The sequence below is a fragment of the Plectropomus leopardus genome, chromosome 4 (assembly GCF_008729295.1).
Source record: "Plectropomus leopardus isolate mb chromosome 4, YSFRI_Pleo_2.0, whole genome shotgun sequence".
NCBI lineage: Eukaryota > Metazoa > Chordata > Actinopteri > Perciformes > Serranidae > Plectropomus > Plectropomus leopardus.
The window spans coordinates 14,564,196-14,582,554 of record NC_056466.1 but is presented as its reverse complement, the minus strand read 5'-3'; the positions used below and the strand labels follow the sequence as shown (position 1 = coordinate 14,582,554).

Here is an 18,359-nt window from a genome sequence, read left to right as displayed (position 1 = left end):
AATGTTTCTTGCAGGACGACAAGCAAATTAACAAGCAATGTCCCAAAAAACAGCAAGAAATTATTAGAAAGTTACAAGAAAATGACCTGAAAATGAGCCAAAAAAGCAAACCCCCCCCCCCCCCCCCCAAAAAAACCAACAACAATTAAAAAACAAGAAAATGATGGGGGGGGGGTTTGCTTTTTTGGCTCATTTTCAGTCATTTTCTTGTAACTTTCTAATAATTTCTTGCTGTTTTTTGGGACATTGCTTGTTAATTTGCTTGTCGTCCTGCAAGAAACATTACCAGTTTATGCTGTTTGTTGTGCTCACAAGCTCCTGCTAGAAACAGTGTTTTTCACGTGATATTGTGTTGATGAGGTCACACTCAGACAGTAGAGTCACCTTCATTTGTTAGTGTCTCAGCCACCCCATCCATCAACCACTAACCACACCCGACACACTCAGCATCACACTTACTTACAGCCAGTATTGCTTACAGTATTTACCACTCTGCTCTTATCCATCTTATACAAACCATACATCTATTCTGCGCCTTTTCTATCCATGAACTTCATCTTTTACCTCCATCCTTCCTCTTCCTCTTCCTCGCTCAGGCACACACTGTGGCTACATTCTCCCCCCGCTGGTGGTCAGTGCCAGTGACACGATATCTGTCAGCTTCCAGTCAGACAGTCGCCTCACAGACCGAGGATTCTCTGCCAGGTGGGAAGCTGTGTATCCTGAGGATATTGCAGGTACATCCAAGACACACATACACAGAAACACACTCACACCTGAGGCACATGTTGCTCAAGCAGCTCAAAACCTCATTAAGACGAACCATAAAACTTCTCACTCGTCTGTCAGATATGTACAACAGCTTAGTCATTGCGTAAACAGTGTGAACTCTGTGAAAGCACAGGTCAGAGTACAGTATGAAGCATAAAAAGCAAGATAAAATCTCCTCTATCTTTTTCTTTATTATGATGATCCAGCATGAAAATCAGTTAAGACCTCAAATGCAGAAGGTAAAATCAGTTTATCAATCATCTATTAAGGACCACACAGTTGATGTTGCTGGAACTTTCAGGGTTAGTAAGAGGTTTTGGGAGTCCTTGTCGCAGTGGGGAAAAGCTGTGTTTGAAATTGGATGATAGGGTGGGCAGGGACTTACAGCGCCTCCTAAAGGGCATCAGCTGGAAGATGTGGTGGGCAGGGTGAGAGGGTCAAAGTTTTAATTTATGTATTTTGCTCGCTTGATTGTGTGTTTGTGATATAATAATGGAACTGATTAAGGATTTATTGGCTATGTGCTGCAGTCTTTTATGTGTGTGTGCGTGTGTGTGTGTGTGTGAGTGTGTGTGTGACTGTCTGTGCTACCAAACTCTTTATGGTGCGATGATGGCCATGTAACACAGAGAGGAATCTTTGCTCAACTCTGAACTTTAATAGAAGAACTTTATCTAGTAAATAAAAAGATTTATAAAATAGCAATACAACAGTGTAGAATTGCTCCTTTGCAAAAGGCCCTGCTTCTTACTTAAATAAAAATGCATAATGATTAAATGCAAAATGCATTTGTGTATCAAAAGTATAAGTGCACAGACAGAAAAACAGAAAACAAACCCATTTCAACCCATTTACCTGCACTGATGCAGTGATACTCAACTTATGGCCCACGTGGCCTAAATCTGGCCTGCAATAGGGTGCAGGTTGGCCAGTTGGCCATTTTCTAATTTACATTGGAATAAATAAATAAATAAATAAAATTAATACATTAATTGTAGATACAATTTACACTGGGGATTTTTTTGGTACTTTTTAAAAGTAAATAAGGTGCCAGAGTGCATGAAACATATAATATTAGAGCTTGTTTATGTATAAAAAAAAATGTCTAAGGGAAAATCTGGGGTCTGAACGTTCTCAAATTTTAGAAACTATGTTATCCTGACCTGTGTGGGCTGCTGTGACGGGATTTGCCGTGTTTATTCATTTTATCTGATTTTATTAGAAATTTTACTTATATCTGGTGAGCTGACCCTGACATCCTGCCATTTTGCAAAAGTGGCTCCCAGGCAAACATACTGAGATTCTCTGTCTAATCTATAACAATATCAGTTATATTTCATTAGCTGAGGATTTTGTATGGAAAATATTGAACAGAAAATATTTTAGAACGGTGCAAAGTTTACTATTTCCCTCTGAAATCAAATAAAGAAAACCTATTATTGACCACATTTCTGATACATATACCTGTAAACCATTCTAATTCTAATTTTACACGAGTAAATGTAATCAGTTACTTTTCCACCATGGCCCATGTTAATAATCAGAAATGCTTCTGTGTGTCATTACTTTTTATACTCTGCAAAACATCATGTAAATATATTTCACCACCAGTTACAAAAGTAATATTGTAGCTGATGATTAAAAGCCTTTACTACATCATGATCTTCTGTTTACATTTTGTCATGATGAGATTTACACAAGAATCTCTCTTTTCACAGGCAGATACTTGAGGTCAGCTACACTATCTAATTACGAGCACACATCAATCACTCCCTCTTCCTCTTTCAGAAATCCAGGGCTGTGGCATTTCCTCCAAAGAGGAAACAGGAGTTATTAAGTCCCAGAACTGGCCCATGAACTACAGAGCTAACAGCGAGTGCATGTGGAACATCGCTGTGCCTTTGGGGAAAAAAATCACGCTGAAGTTCACCCACTTTGACCTAGAAGCCAAAGATTTCCTGACGTCCAAATGCTATGATAACATAATAGTGTATGACATCAATGGTTTGACTAATGCACTGCTTCAAAAGCACGGTAAGTATGTTTGTGGAATTGATCCCAAAACCATTTATATTTTTCACGATAGTCCATCACATTAAAATCAGCAGCAAAATGCAGATATTAATTATTTCACACCTTTTTAATCCCAATTAATCAAACTGTTACTATATTTACATGGTTACTAATCACATAGCGTGAACTGTATAACCTTTCTGTCAGTTTACTTATAATGGACAATTAATTATTTCATTTTAGGTCCATTTTGTGGGACTAAGCTGCCTCCTACCATCAAGACAAAAGGCAACAGACTGGTGATCCGTTTCCATTCAGACCTGTTTACTGAGGCTAAAGGCTTCCGGGCCTACTGGACAACAGACCCCAGTTTGCCTGCTCCCACTGAGCCGCCTGCTCCACCCAACCCCTGGGATAACATCACCATAGGTGGAGTATCCGTATGAGCCTGATACATTTGTTAACATCTGCTTTACTCTACAATGTTAAAAGTTGCTCTGATCTGAATTTCTTATATCAACATTGGATTACTTGATGATGTGTAATGTAAAAGGGGTCGCTCGTAGTGATGAACTCCCCTGACTGCAGTTTTTCTCAGCTCCTCTGAGCATCTGGCCTCTTTAGGTGCATTTTCTGTCCCTCAACTCATCTGTCATCAACCTCATTTCCAAACACAACAGCTGTTTTGAGCTCTAAACGTTGATAAACTCATGATAAACTACCTGCTCGGCACCAAACAGCAGACAGAAAAAGTTAGCGATGACCTTGTGAACATTTATCTGCAGGTATTTTTGCTTGGATAACAAGCTAAAAGGAAGGTGAATATTGAACTTAGTTCTGTCAAATAAACAAACACACAATTACAAATGAAAGTTAATATTGGTCATACCAACTGATGTGTAAAATTGTTTGCTTACATATATATACAATAACTTTATATGGCAGTGACTTAAAAGACATGTTGCATTTTCAGCTTTTTATATTTCCTCCAAGTGGCCTAAAATGTATTAATGCAGCTTTAACATTAAAACTACAGTTGGAAACTTTCATATGAATAAATTTCTATTATATTTGATAAAACTGTCACTATATTCTGACAGCAGTTCATGATACAGATAATCTGTTAAAAAAATAATGTACCTCCTCCTCCCTGTAGTGCTTCTAATGACACATGCAGAAATTCAAAGCAATCAAATAAAAACAACCAATCCAAGCCGAGGAGTCTGAATGGGAGCATTAATTAAATAGAAATCAAGATTCTGCTACTACAGTGCCTATTTCACACTTCAAAATGTTTTCAGAAACATATTTTAGTGTACTGTTTAGCTGTAAAATGAGAAAGTTTGTGACCCAGATGCCATGTTGGAAACAGTCGAGCCAAAAACTAAGCTCCAATGTGAGATATTATATTGTTTTTGTATGATTCAGCCTTACATTTGAGATTTTGAGTTTCCTGATCTCCCCCGCTATGTCACACAACCACAGGTTAGCAGAGCTGTATTTATCACGTCACGATGACCGTCATTAAGTTTCAAAAACAGCTGCACAGAGGCCTACCTTATATTCATGCTTCCTCTCCTCCCCTCCCTGTCTTCACACCCTCCTCTTCTCACGTCTACCCCTTGCTGCGCCCAGATGTGCAGTAAAACAAGGTGATATGATGCGCTGAGAACACCATGTGAAGTAGCCCAGTGCTTCACTTTCCTTCCGAGCTGGCTGTCACCCGATCCTCATTCTTCACCCAGCGATGAGCCCCAGGTGGCCCAGGCGCCTGCCAAGCCAATTGCTGAAATAGAGTTTTATAGATGGACTCTGCTGCCTCTGGGGTTTTTTTTCTACCCAGCCTCTGACCAGAGGTGCCCTGTGAGCTGGGTGAAAGAGACAAAGACTGAGTGAGAGATGAGGGAGAAAATGTGAGATAAGAGTGACTGAGAAGATTTTAGTCAACTCCTTGGACAACAAAAAGAAATTTATTATGCATACAGATATTTTCAAGGATTCTGGCGTGAAAATGGGATTTTTTTCCCCATGGACCCATTGTTAACAGCAGGAGCATGATATTATGTTTGCATTTAAACTGAATAAAAACATTACAGCAGAGATTAGTGAAACCCAAAAAAACAGGTACAACAGTGACAACCTGGCATGATTGCGAAATTATTTTTAAAAATATGAATAAGTGTGTAAGTACCAGTTATTGAAGGCCACTTCCCAACAACACACAAGGGCTTATCTGTAAGCTGCAGATATGTATTGTATATTCAGGCTTTGTTGATACACAAACAAACAAATGAATACATGTAACCAAACACAGGATAGATTACAATGTTTTTGTCTGTTTCCCAGACTGGCCCAATGACTGTGGGAAACCAGCCATCCATCCTGTTGTTGTGTCACGCATTGTGAACGGAGAGGAGGCCAGGCCACACTCCTGGCCCTGGCAGGTGTCCATGCAGGTGAGAGACGATCGCTTATACAAGAATTCACCGCACAGATGATCAGTGATTACAAAAGGACAGATTCAGATATAGGAGAGTTCTTGTTGATTCATAATGTCATATAATTTATTCATTTTTTCTTATCCATGTATCTTTTAGGTGCCTTTTTTGGCCCAAATGGGATTACAAGAAACCAATATTCAGACTTAGATTCCAAATACTGTATCAATCCCTGCTGGGATACTGGGAGATGTTACAATTGCTCTTATATTATATATACATAGAGAAAGGATGAGAAAATCGAAGAAGAACTCCAAGAAAAAATGCATTATGCTACAATATATAACATAATGTATACATATTGTTATAAGGTGTTGAGCAGGTGGACCCAACTCAGAAGAATGCAACAGGGACTCAATGAAATTACTCTGAGCTGGAGCAGGGAAATAGCAAACTAAAGATCTCGTGACCACATTAAAGATCCAACAAAGACTGAACAGATAACCAGGACTTAAATACAAACTAGTCTGATGAGAGGATGAAGCTCAGGTAAGGGGAATAAGGTGAATAGAAGAACAGAAAGGAGGCTGATTGTTTGGGGGAAAAATGAGGAGCAGGGAAGGACTAACGAGGCTGATGCAGGACAGCTGTGTAGATGGACATCCGAGGGGAAGGCAGCATAGCGGGGAAGAAGGCAGAAACAGAAATCTCAAAAAACAGGAAAACACAGTCTCTTAATAATAATAAAGTGACAGATTGAAAACAAAGTGACTTAAGAGTCTTTTACAGATACTCAGTTCAGCCTTCCCAAAAGCCCGAAGGCATCAACCGAAGGCAAAAACAAAATTCAAAATAAAACAAACCACCATCCCAAATTAACTGCTCTCATGAGAAATTACCAGACCTTTGCAGATAATCTCGAACATGAGCCGTCTTTCTTGTCTCTCAGGCTTTCTCTGGATACCTGGCTAATTTGCATGTTTTTTATGTGAGCAGATATCTCAATCTTGTGAATCTTTCATGTTAACAAAATCCATTTCTATTTTTATCTTACTAAACAAAGAATTGTGCAATTCACTGTGAAAAAACAAAATGAAACTTATTTTTATATTGTTTGCACAGTACATTAAACAGATCTGTTGTTTTTCTACATTAACATGCCAACCAGTTCCAACAGTCAAAGACAAAAAAACAGATCTCAGCTGAATACATAAGTACATATAAATATTTTCTCGTTAAACAAATTATGTGCAACATCATACTTCATACCTATTTTCCTGGGGACATCCTGAAACTATTTGAAGGGTCCCCAGGGTCCCAGATCCCTGAGAACCACTGCTTTAGTCCATACATTGTCAAGTCATTGTCCTTCGTCCTGATTCTTTAAACAAGCCAATATTGACATATTCTTTTTTTTTAAAAAAAAAACTTCAATAAACCTTGGTTTGCATATCAATGTGCATATATCTTTAGAAAAAGAATCAATCATTTTTCTATTCCAAATGAACTGATTTCATAACTGAGCTATACAGATCTTCCAATGGGCCTCACATGTTTCTCTTCCCATGACTTCCACTGTAGCTGATATTGGTGTATATTAGCAACCCAGAAAAATATCTTATGGCACTATTTTGCACTGAAGTTTATAACTGACTCTTAAATCAAGTGCAGGGCATATCAAGAAGTAATTTGTATTATATTCTGTCCCTTTTATATGTCATATTGATGATTGACTGATGCATCGATATACACTTTCAAAAACTGACTTCAAATATCTTTAATGAATTATTCTCTGCTTGTCACTACATGTGCGTGTGTGTGTGTGTGTGTGTGTGTGTGTGTGTGTGTGTGTGTGTGTTTGTATGTATGTGTCAAACAGGTCTGGCCAGCCAGTCGTCCAGAGCCCACATTCTTCCACACCTGTGGTGGTACTCTAATTCACAAGAACTGGGTACTTACAGCAGCCCACTGCTTCATAAAGTAAATGATCTGTTTTGTCATTCTCACATACATTACCTTTTTTCTTTTTTTTTTTTTTTAAAAAAAGGAAATGCTCAAGTTGACACTACTAAACTCCTTTATTTAAAAGAGAGGGTTATCATCCTCTCCCCCCTGCTTTTCATCTCTCTCTCCAAACTATCATTATCCCCCCAAAAATGCAGAGATGCTGACAAAATAAATAAAAAAAAAATAGCAAAACATAAAAAGAGCTTTGTACAGTAATTCCTGTTTTTATTGCCACTTTTTCCGCTAAGTTTTCTCCAACTTCCTGGAAGCCTATTTGTGTAATCTCCAAAGGCAGTTGTTGGTGTCTGAGCTTTTACCTCAGGCTTATTATAGTGCAAAAGCAGTGCCTTGTTAGGGATGCCTCAACGCGCTCAGCTAATGGTCTACAGTAGTGAGAGATGCTGGTGCACAGAGGAGCCTGTGCACTTCATATACAGTTTTGTGCTGCGAGCAAGGATGTATACAAGGTTATGTGCCACAGAGAAGTCAGAATATGCTGTCTGCAGTACAAATGTATTTCCTTTTGTAAATCTAGAGTCAGCTCATATGGTGCAGTGACTGTGTATGTATCTCAAGGTGGCCTGCTTACTGTGTGTTTACTGTAAACTGCGATGTATTACTATTAATTAATCTGCTGATTTCCCCTCCAGCTATGCTGATGAGCTGCAGCGCTGGCGCATGTGCCTCGGCAAACACAACCTGACTTACACAGAGCCGAGTGAGCACTGCTTCAATGTGACTGGTATCTATCGCCATGAGGGCTTCAAGTATCCCACAGTGCCCACAGTGGAGTTTGACATTGCTCTGGTCAGGTTGGACGGGGAGGTGATACCCATGATGAGATCTCATACGCCTGCCTTCCCTCTGAGGAGGAAGTCCTGCCTGGGGGAAAGAAGTGCTACGCCACCGGCTGGGGAGACGAGACCGGTGCTGTTTCATGCCTACACACAATTTTATTCATTTACGCAATACAATACTACACCACCTCAGGAAACACCCCTCATATGCTACATATTTATAGTTGCATAGTTTGCACGCCCTCTGCTGGACTTTATGTGCAAACACCCTCTGTTCATGCTCCACAGTGTGTCTAAAATGTTTTCTTTGATTATCAGGTGATTCACTAAATGCTAAAGTTGCAGAGAAGCTAAACCAGGTCGCCCTGCCTGTTGTGCCGCATGACACCTGCAAGAGGATGGATTACTGGTGGTTTCAGGTCAAGACCTCCATGATCTGCTGTGGTTACACCCTGCCTGATGAGCTCAAGTCCGTCTGTCAGGTAAAAGAAGTCAATTTTCACATATCTAACTTAAGTCAGATGCATGGGCAGATTATGAGACAGAGGGCTCCTAGGCACAGACATGCAGAAGGCATACACAGGGGCCTGACATTTATAGTTGCAGCCCTTTTTTTTTGCTTGCTTTGTGTCTCTTTGTAGCCATTTTGTGTCTTTTTGTTGTCATTTTATGTCTTAGTTGTCATTTTGTGTTACTGTGGTTTTTATGCTACTTTTTTGTTGTCATTGTGATTGTCTTTTGAGCTGTTTTGCATAGCTTTGTAGTCACTTTGTATCTCTTTATATTTGTTTTTTGTTTCTTTGTGGTTATTTTTGACGCTCCCCCTTTCCTTCGACCAGGGAGAGTGTCTAAACCTTTGGGCCTCTTGCCCAGTCGGTCCATTCAGTAATCCATCAATGCTCCGATGGTATCTAACAACATGCTGATGGTGTTTTTGATTACTTTGACAGGGAGATTCAGGTGGTCCGCTGGTGTGCCAGGACACCCCCACTGGTCCTTGGGAAGTTCATGGTATAACCAGCTTCGGCCCTATTGGATGTATTATGATAAGAAGCCCTCTGTGTTCACCCGCTCCTCTGCCTACATCCCCTGGATCCAAAATGTCATCCGCAGAGACATGTACAACAAGCACAGTATGAATCCAGCTGGTCCACTCTGACCCCAAATAAGGAACAAAGGCAGAATATATTGCTGGATTTTCACCTTCATTTTTTTCTGTGTAGCATCTGGCTGTGGTGGGCCAAAGGACATGACTGGTTCAGCAGGCATCCTGTCCTCCATGGGTTACCCTGGCAGCTACAACAACAAAGCTCGCTGCCAGTGGAACATCCGGGTGCCCCCTGGCAAACTGGTCCACCTCCATTTCCACAGTTTCTCCCTGGAGGAGAGTCAGATGTGCTTAAATGACAAAGTCAGCCTCAGAGACAGAGCAGGAAGTTTAGGTATGTGAATATCTGCCTCTTTTCCCCCTCCAGCTAATAATGAATTTGCTGAGTCATTCATTAAAGTAATTACTTTGGTATATGCTACACTGCAGATACTGCAGTTTCATTACTAGCCGCGACAACATAGTGAGGGGAGTACAACTTTACAGGGGGGAAAAAAAAAATAGCAACACATTTAATAAAGTTACATGAAAATTGCCTGAAAATTAGCAAAAAAGTTTTAAAAAATAAACAAAAAAAAAAAAAACTCCAGAAAAACAAGGAAATTACCTGAAGAAAATGCTAAAATAAATACAAATATTTCTATAATATAATTCTAAATATTTAATTATAATAACTATACATACAGTTCTCTTTATAATTTTTAAAAACATTTTATTATTATTTTTTTTTTTCAATTTTGTTTATAATTTTCTTGCAGTCTCTTTTTAGCTAATTTTACCTGTCATGTTTTGCCAGTTTCTTACAATCTGTGGGTCATTTCACTTCAAGATAATTGATATCTTTTTCTGTGTTTCCAAAAGAAATCAAACCAATTTGCTCAAGTTCCCACAGTTTAAATGCTTGTTAAGGGTGTCTGAACACTGCACAAGAAAACTGGGTTAAAGTTAAGGGTTAAAGTACCATATAAAACCCTGTATAAATGTATATATGTCATGCTTGTATAATATAAAAATAGGACATGGTAAGCAATAACGTTGTTAATATACTTATAACATCATGCACACTCTCTTGAGACGGGGGTTCCTTATAAAAATCAGTCAGATAGTGTTCCTTTTTTTCTCAGGCACACACTGCAGCCATGTTCCCCCTAAAGACCTGGTGAGTGACGGAGACACGCTTCACATCAGCTTCTCCTCCAATGACAAGGTGGTGGACACGGGCTTCACTGCCTCCTGGATGGCAGTGGACCCTTCAGAGGGTAAGACAGGAGAGAGGTGTATCTGACAACACACTGAGGGAATAGATTCTAGACAAAACTAACTCATCTCATCTGTTTTCTTTCTCTCTCTTCCCTTCTGTCCATACACACATGCACACATGCACAGTTCCTTGTGGAGGGAGCTTCAGCAGGAATCAGGGTGAAATCATCTCTCCTAACTGGCCCAGTGATTACCAAGCCCAGTCTGTGTGCACGTGGCGTATCACCATTCCCTCAGCAAAAAGTGTCCATGTGGCCTTCACTCACTTTGAGCTGCAAGCTGAAAACGTGTTGGGAAGATGTGTCGACTATGTGGAGATCTTTAATGGAGAAAGCATGACATCACTAGGTTGGCTGTTCTTTTTTTTTTTGTCTTATTTTCTCTGTCTTTCCCGTACAGGTTGGTGTTGTCAATATCAATGCCTGAACAATGAAAAAACTCTTCATTTCTTATCTGTTCTGAAAGGTAAATTCTGCGGCTTCACCCTTCCATCCAAGATGACCATCCACAGCAGCACAGTTGTCATTCGCTTCCTTAGTAACGGAGCTGATCAACAGAAAGGTTTCCGTGGTTACTGGACGACTGATGCCAGTGTAATCCCAACTTTACCTCCCCCACCTCCTAACCCATGGGACAACATCACTATTGGTGAGTGTAGGCTCATAGCGGCCCTGTCTCTGATGTATGTGTGTGTGTGTGTATGTGTGGAGATCTCCTGTGGAGGTTCCCAGTTTCAAAAGGTTTTGCTCCCCTCAGATGGAGCAATTGTAGCAATAGTATGTGAAACTGGATCACCTGATGACTGATTGTAAAGCCCTTCGTCCTGCCTTTTTTGCTTTGTCCTGCCTTTTTTGCTTTGTGCTCCAATAACAGTTGAGCGAGCATGAAACATAGCAGAACCTCGATTAACTTTAAAATTTTCTTCAATATGCTATGTGCTAGTTGACAATGTTAAAAAGAAAACCAGATTTTGAAGATACATTGTATTTGGCCACATCTGTAGTTGGCTAATATTAGCAAAATGAGTTAGATCATCAGCTTCAGCCAGAAATGTTTCCTCTTTATTTCTGTGGTAAGATCTGGACAGATACTTTTGGTTTGTTGTCTACAAATTTTTAGATGAGATGAATTATCGTCAGCAAAATCATGGCTAACATCCCTTTGTTTCCATTATCTCTGTAAGGCTACATTCCACCACAAAGTAACTAATGTAATTTTCTACATTAAAGAAAGTCAGCACCGTGGTCTGTAGCCACTAATGAATACAGAGGGTACTTTAAAGATCTTAAGAGGGGGAAAAAGGGACGCCTACCCAGCAGTGCAGGAGCAATGTTGACTTATAGTCTTGTCATGTATCTCTGCTTCTCTCTTTTTTGTTGAGATTCATGCTGTTTTACCTCTTTCATAACAGTTAACATCATGACATATCCTTCAGTGGCACACTGTTGTCCTTATTGTCAACGTCTTGCAGCTATAGTGCCTCATGCTAAGAAACTATCTAAAAAACACTGCAGCACCTGGCTAAGTGAAACCAGCATTGCCATGTTTCTTTTGTCAAGCTGTTGGACATAGCAACAGTAACTAAGAGGGGCAGGACCTGGGATTGGTTAGTTGGGTCTTCCATTGACTCTACGTGAATAATAATATCTACATTTATTATAAAAGATGATAGCTCATCTACAGATAATTTAACTTATTTTTTTTCCCTCAGACTGGCCAGTAGATTGTGGAAACCCAGAAGTGAAACCCAGCACAGCCACCCTGAGGGTCGTTAATGGGGTGGAGGCCACCCCCCACTCCTGGCCCTGGCAAGTGTCAATGCAGGTAATTTTAATTCCCGTTTCTCTGTGTTCCTGGTCAACAGTCACAGAGGAGAGATTTTAATTTGTACAAATGTATTTTTCTTGCCCAGGCTACACCGATGCTTCCTATACCTTACATGCACGGTTGTGGAGGATCTTTGATTCATGAAGACTGGATCCTGACTGCTGCTCACTGTTTCATGGTGTAAGATGCAACTACAGAAACACTTACAGATGCTTCCTTTGGGATTTTTCAGTTTTTAGAGGAGATTGTTGCGGTCTAAAATGTCTGATTTCATGGCAGCTTTTCTATGAAATTATAATGCATGTTGCAATGTTTTCACCCTTAATTTTGCAGTAAAGATTAGTTTTTTATATAAATAATACATTGACATTACCATTAAATATTTAATGTAACTCACCTTGATTCTTTCAGCGCGTGCAACTTACCCGAATACAACAGCCTCTGTCACTGTGACTTATCTTTTCTGTTATCCATGTGTTTCAGCCATTTTCTGGGTGTGTTTTGTAGTAGAAAAGTTTTTGGTCAAACGTGGAAAAGTTGTGATAATTGGATAAATTTGCAAGGTTGTGCAGAATTAACAGGGATTAGTTGAATTTGCGTTTACTGTTGAAAATATATTACATGCCATTTTAAAAGCTAACAGTTCTTTAAAACACCCATAATCAATATTCTTATACTTAACATAGATTTGTAGCAGGTTTCAGCTCATCATTTACCTGGCAAAGTGATTAATTATAGTGTAAGTACAGTAACCGTGTTATAAATTAGGATTTAAATAGGTCTAAAGTAGTTCATGTCTGGGTGTTGCTTTTGATGTCAAAGTGACTGACTTTTATGAAACATACAAATGGTTTTGGCATCATGTGGTAATTCCACAAACAAACTTGCTGTGCGTTTGAGGCAATGCATTAGTTAAGCTATTGATAAGCTCTACTGTTTTGGTTGACTTTTTCTTTTAACTGCAAGCAACCATTTTTAGGGTAAAAGTTACATGTGCTTATAGAGCTTTGAACCATGAAAACCTGGTCAGCACCAAATAAATGTTAAACAGACACATTTCTTAACATGGTGGAGCATTGCAGCTAAAGAGCCAGAGTTTTCCCTCTGGAGCTGGTGGAGACCAAAAACAGAGAGTGGACGCCTGGTGGCCACAGACACAACTCCAAATGAATGATAGCCTAATGTTGTATGGATGTATAAAAAAAGCAAGTATTTGTGAACAATTCAAAATGTGAAAATATGCTAGTATATGTTCACAACAAAATAAAAATCAGTTATTGTGAGCTTCAAAGCAGCTCTCAGATACACTTTTTTCACATTTTTCTTGCACAATATCCAAAATAAAAAGTCAAACAAGTTCTAATTTTCACTTTCAATCTCCCACCTTGTTCCCAGCCCACTGAATAGACCCTCCTACTGGCGCATGTGTTTGGGGAAGCACCACATGAACTCCTCCATGGACGTTCCCTCAGTAGAGGAGTGCTATAAAGTGGATGCCATCATCCGCCATGAGGGCTTTGTGTACGAGCAGGATCGCACTGACATCACCAATGATATAGCCCTGGTGCATTTGGCCAAGCCTGTGAACATGACAAGGGAGATCAGCCCCATCTGTCTGCCCAAACCTGGAGCTGTGATGCCTGCTGGGACGCCCTGCTTTGTCACAGGCTGGGGAGATGAGAAAGGTAGATGTGATCATGCATTTCAGTGTCCTGTAAAAGAACTGCATTTATAACACTAATCCAGGAAATAGGGTTAACTGTAGTTGTCATAACATATCTTTTGTTTGGTACTTTGACTGATTTTCACTCAAAATTTGCACTGTTTTTCATGTGCAAGGTGCTTTTTCATGATAAGTGTTGTTACTTGAAGAGAAGAAATCAAAAACAATAGGCCTGATTTCTGCATCCAGCAGAAGTGATGGTCTTATGTTTGCTGGTACAATAAGTTCACTGGCTCCACTAAAATCTGAGTTTTATCAAAATTATCTGACATGTACATGATACTTGCTCATGGATGGATTACTGAACAGGCACAAAACACAGGGGCACAAAACAGCCACAAAGAGACAAAAAATACCACAAAAATAAGCAAAGATAACCACAGATACATAAAAAAAAAACACTGAGAGACACAAAACAACCACAGACAGACGAAACGACTACAAAAACAAGCAAAACAACCATCGACAGACACAAAACAAAAACAAAGAGACATGTAATGACTACAAAGAGACACATAATACCAACCAAGAAAGGGACACCACAAAGTCTGTGTATCTTGCTCCTGTGTGGGAGAGATGATGGAGCCTTTTGCACATCTGTGACATGGGGGCCATTGTCTCATAATTTGCCCATGTACTTGCTGAGGCCTTGGCCTGATTACTAAAGAAAGGGAGAGTTGTAAGTTTATATCAGTGTAAATGTTTGCATCTCTGTATCCACTCCTCCTTCAGAAATTTAAACTCTTACTTCTATCTCAGGTAACCTGTTTCCCAAAGTGGCTGAGAAGTTAAACCAGGCAGCCCTCCCCGTTGTAGACTTCCAGACCTGCAGTAAGCCTGCTTACTGGTGGGACACCCTCAGACCCTCCATGATTTGTGCTGGCTACGAGTCCCCAGATGAGCTCAAGTCAGCCTGCCAGGTGAGTGGACACTTGCAGAAAAACTGTTTAATTGGTTTCACTGGGATTTTTTGTAGGTGGAAATGGTACTTTGTTGGTGAAATTCTTGTCAAACTTTCTCACACATTGTATAATTGTCCTGGCCTCTCGTGATTGGATCGTTCGTTATGTAACACCCTGTAAACTGTTTTGTTTGTGATCAGTCAGCTGTGATCGCAAATGGTTGTCTTGTTTTCAGCGGTAACTGGGGATAAAAGGGCATTATTTGTTTGCCATAATGTGTGAGCACACAAGCAGTGGCATGTGAAGATTAGATTTTTTTTTTTTAAAACAACTTCAAAACGGTACTGAAGAACTTAATAAAACACAGCGCTGACATTTGCCTTCCTGAAGAAAAGTCACATTTGTGATAAAGATCGACCTTTACAAATCTCAGGGCACACAGATGATTTATATTGAGCTGTCAAAATCAAATGTTCACCTATGCATCTTCTTATCGGTAATAAATCTTTCCTCCCTGCAGGGTGACTCTGGAGGTCCTTTCGCCTGCGCGGCCGCTGGAACAAACACGACCTGGGAAGTGCACGGTATTGTCAGCTTTGGACCGCAGGGCTGCATCAAAGACAAGAAACCTTCAGTGTTCACCCGCGTCTCTGCCTTCAGTGATTGGATAGACCACAACATCAAGAAGTTTATATATGAAAATGGTAAAACTAACTGAAGCGCCTGTCTTGAAATAAAAATTTTGACAGTGTTTAGTGCTGATTTGTATTTATTGTAGCTTTTTACCCAGGGGTCCCCAGTCAGTATTGTTCTCTGCTGATAACATGAAGCTTCAAGGCATCTTCTCTGGCAGTGAGAAAAATTATATCAGAGCAACTTCTCTGAACACAGAACATTTCAAGGAAATAAAAACAGACAATCTACTATTTTTCTCTTATGTTAGAGAGCTGCTGTTGGCACATGGTGCAATACATTTTATGTTTAAGTGAAACTACAAACTTTTTCTATGCAGTTCCTATAATTCTGATGTTTAAAGAGACAATTCACCCAAAAAACAAAAATACATATTTTTCCTTTTACCTGGCCGTAAAGATGTAATTTGCACATTAGTCATTATTCTATATAATTTATACTGTAATTAGACACTTGAAAAACAATTTATACCTGCAAAACAATAACTTGAATGTACATTAAAAGAGGAAATTTACCCCCCAAAATGCAACCAGAGTACCACATTTGGCAAATGGAACTATATGTTTTACATGTAACTGAAACTAAGTACTTCTTTTTTTTCTTTTGGGGAGAGTTTCTGAGTGTTGAAGATATCGACCGTAGAGATGTCTGCCTTCTCCGAAATATAATAGACCCAGATGGCACTCAGCTTGTGGTGCTCAAAACACCAAATAAAAAATACATTTGAAAAACTGTTATGTCTAGTTCCAGAAATCATGACCCAATGTCTCAAGATAACCACCGACCTTGTTGTGAGCAGTTTCATATAGGAACTATTTTCCTCCTACCGAACTACATCCACCAACTGTCTCATCCCACAGAAGGAAGCCTGCATCCACTGCTAGCTCACCGAGCACCACTGAGCTAACTACCACTACAGCTCAGCAAAAGAGGAAACTTTAATGTTTACATCAAATGCTGTCATGAGCATGAGCTTCTGAGGAGATGCACATCTTCCTCTGCTTGATGATATGGTTGGCAGGTGTAGTTTGACAGAAAGAAAAAAGTTCCAAAATGAGATTGCTTACAAGATCTGTGGATTATCTGAAATAATCATACTTTCTGGAAAGAGACATTGCTGTTGAGTTTTTCAAATTTATTTTTTTGGCACTTTAAGCACCACAAACTGAGTCCCATCTTGTTTCATTTTATTGGAGAGAAGGCAGACATCTCTACACCAGATATCTCCTACACTTGGCAACTCACACACACACACACACACACACACACACACACAAAAACCAAGTAAATAGTTTCAGTTACATGTAAAACTTATTGCTCCATTTGCCAAATGCAGCAATATAATTTTCCTCTTTAAATGTACATTTTAGTTATTGTTGTGCAGGTACAAATTGTTTTTAAGTGTTCATTTACAATAAAAATCATAAAGAAAAATGGCAAATTATATGGAATACAACATAAAAAAAAATGTCATTGTGATGACTATGGTAAGCACTGCAGCCATGTTCCGTTTTTCAAAATAAAATAAAACTTAATTTTATTTACTTAACTGTTTTACATTTTAAAAGTTGTGCTGCTGAAGTTTTGACAACAGCATGATTTTTGTTCCTTTTGAGGTTGTCCTGTCAGTTCTAAGCACTCCAGGCTCCCTCCCCTTTTCTTCCCTTGTTTGCAGGCAAATGAATCCTGCAGGCACAGATTTAAAGTTTTGGGTTTTAACCTCTTAATCACATGACCGGACCACTCGGCCAATGGGAGAGCTCGGCTCAGATTTCAGCCTAAGAGGAGAGAGGGGAATGAAGAGGGAGGAAGACACAGAGACAAGCACTAATCTGTGTCCATGGATTGGACGGCAGACAGTCTGCCGGTTTTGACAGCGCTTCTTCACTTCTGTCTCCTCCTGTGCTGTGTTTTTGGAGTACTCGGATGGCACATTTTAAGGTGAACGGGATTCCCACCACTGGGGAAAGTCCAAGAGTGTGTCCTGGAGCAGAGTGAGGAGAGGAGGAGGGAAGATTGCAGCAGTTTTTCCCTTCATCTTTGCCTCTGCAGGCGTTTCTTCTGTGGAAGAATGGGGGCAGGAGCTCTGACCATCTGTGTGAGTAAAAGCCTAAATTGGCTCCAAACGCTTCCCATTCAACCTGTGATTAAGGGCTGAAGAATGCATAACGGGACGGTGTGGTTCAGTGTCTGTCTGCTCACTCTTTTGTGATGGTGTTTAATGTTCTGGTAGACACAAGTGACTTTAAAAAAAAAATGTCAAGAACAAATATCTCTTCCCAGCACTAAAACAAGCTGTCCCTCCCTGAATTACACTTTTCTTACTAAATACATGACTGCTGGGATCAAGATGAATACTTTTACTTGCGGTCTTAACAGAGAAAGCAGATTCCTTGCTTGCCAGCACTACTTTTACAAGTCTGCCATCCTTGTGCAACAGTATAATAGTACAAGGACTAAATATGGTTTAAAAAGCACAGTAAGCGTCATGTTTCCTGCCCTTGCCTGTAATTTTTTCCAAGCAGTGCCTCAGTGAGGTCACTTTTCACAAAACTCACTTAATGGAAAAAGTGTCTTTACAAGAACTAACCCACTTGTGTACTTTTTAAACTGCATGTGTCAGTAGTTTGAGTTGAGCAGCTGTTGTCTTTGGTGCTACCAGTTGCTTCAATGGCCACCCACATAGGGAGAGAGGCAGAGACAAGGGGGAGGGCGGGGGGGAAGGAGGGCACATGCTTGGGCTTGCTGTTCTCTACATGGGCAAGTTAAAGACGAAGTAAGATGGCCTTGTTTGCAGTTTATTAGTCTTTAGAAAGACTC

The 18,359-nt window shown here is 39.9% G+C and overlaps 3 protein-coding genes across 3 annotated transcripts in view; all 3 read left to right on the top strand.

The window, feature by feature from the left end:
- Nucleotides 1–355: 355 nt before the first annotated feature.
- Nucleotides 356–9,054, top strand: LOC121941624 (ovochymase-1-like; the record flags this gene model as incomplete). The annotated part of the gene is made up of 10 exons (XM_042484451.1): nt 356–374; nt 597–737; nt 2,560–2,805; nt 3,028–3,213; nt 5,131–5,240; nt 7,102–7,202; nt 7,880–8,036; nt 8,072–8,156; nt 8,345–8,508; nt 8,977–9,054. Coding segments are annotated over exons 1-10 (1,287 nt in total), but the record flags the coding sequence as incomplete, so codon positions are not given.
- Nucleotides 9,055–9,062: 8 nt separating this feature from the next.
- Nucleotides 9,063–15,597, top strand: LOC121941623 (ovochymase-2-like). Its single transcript, XM_042484450.1, has 10 exons — nt 9,063–9,159; nt 9,250–9,468; nt 10,259–10,393; nt 10,521–10,742; nt 10,860–11,042; nt 12,106–12,218; nt 12,307–12,401; nt 13,617–13,906; nt 14,704–14,864; nt 15,367–15,597. Exons 1-10 carry the CDS (start codon nt 9,063–9,065, stop codon nt 15,562–15,564), a joined length of 1,713 nt encoding a protein of 570 aa, XP_042340384.1. The 3' UTR covers nt 15,565–15,597.
- A 1,778-nt stretch (nt 15,598–17,375) lies between these two features.
- Nucleotides 17,376–18,359, top strand: part of fam13a (family with sequence similarity 13 member A) — a 69,824-nt gene continuing 68,840 nt past the window's right edge. Inside the window, exon 1 of the mRNA XM_042485050.1 lies at nt 17,376–17,637. Within this exon, the coding sequence (XP_042340984.1) occupies nt 17,611–17,637 (27 nt within the window). The 5' untranslated portion in view covers nt 17,376–17,610. The remainder of the gene's footprint in view (nt 17,638–18,359) is intronic.

Bases quoted from the DNA above. Each gene is read 5' to 3' on its own strand.
- LOC121941623 (XM_042484450.1), top strand. From the start codon at position 9,063: ATGTATTATGATAAGAAGCCCTCTGTGTTCACCCGCTCCTCTGCCTAC. The intron at 10,743-10,859 runs GTTGGCTGTTCT...CTGTTCTGAAAG, and splicing joins AGAAAGCATGACATCACTAG to GTAAATTCTGCGGCTTCACC. The intron at 12,219-12,306 runs GTAATTTTAATT...TTTCTTGCCCAG, and splicing joins CCTGGCAAGTGTCAATGCAG to GCTACACCGATGCTTCCTAT.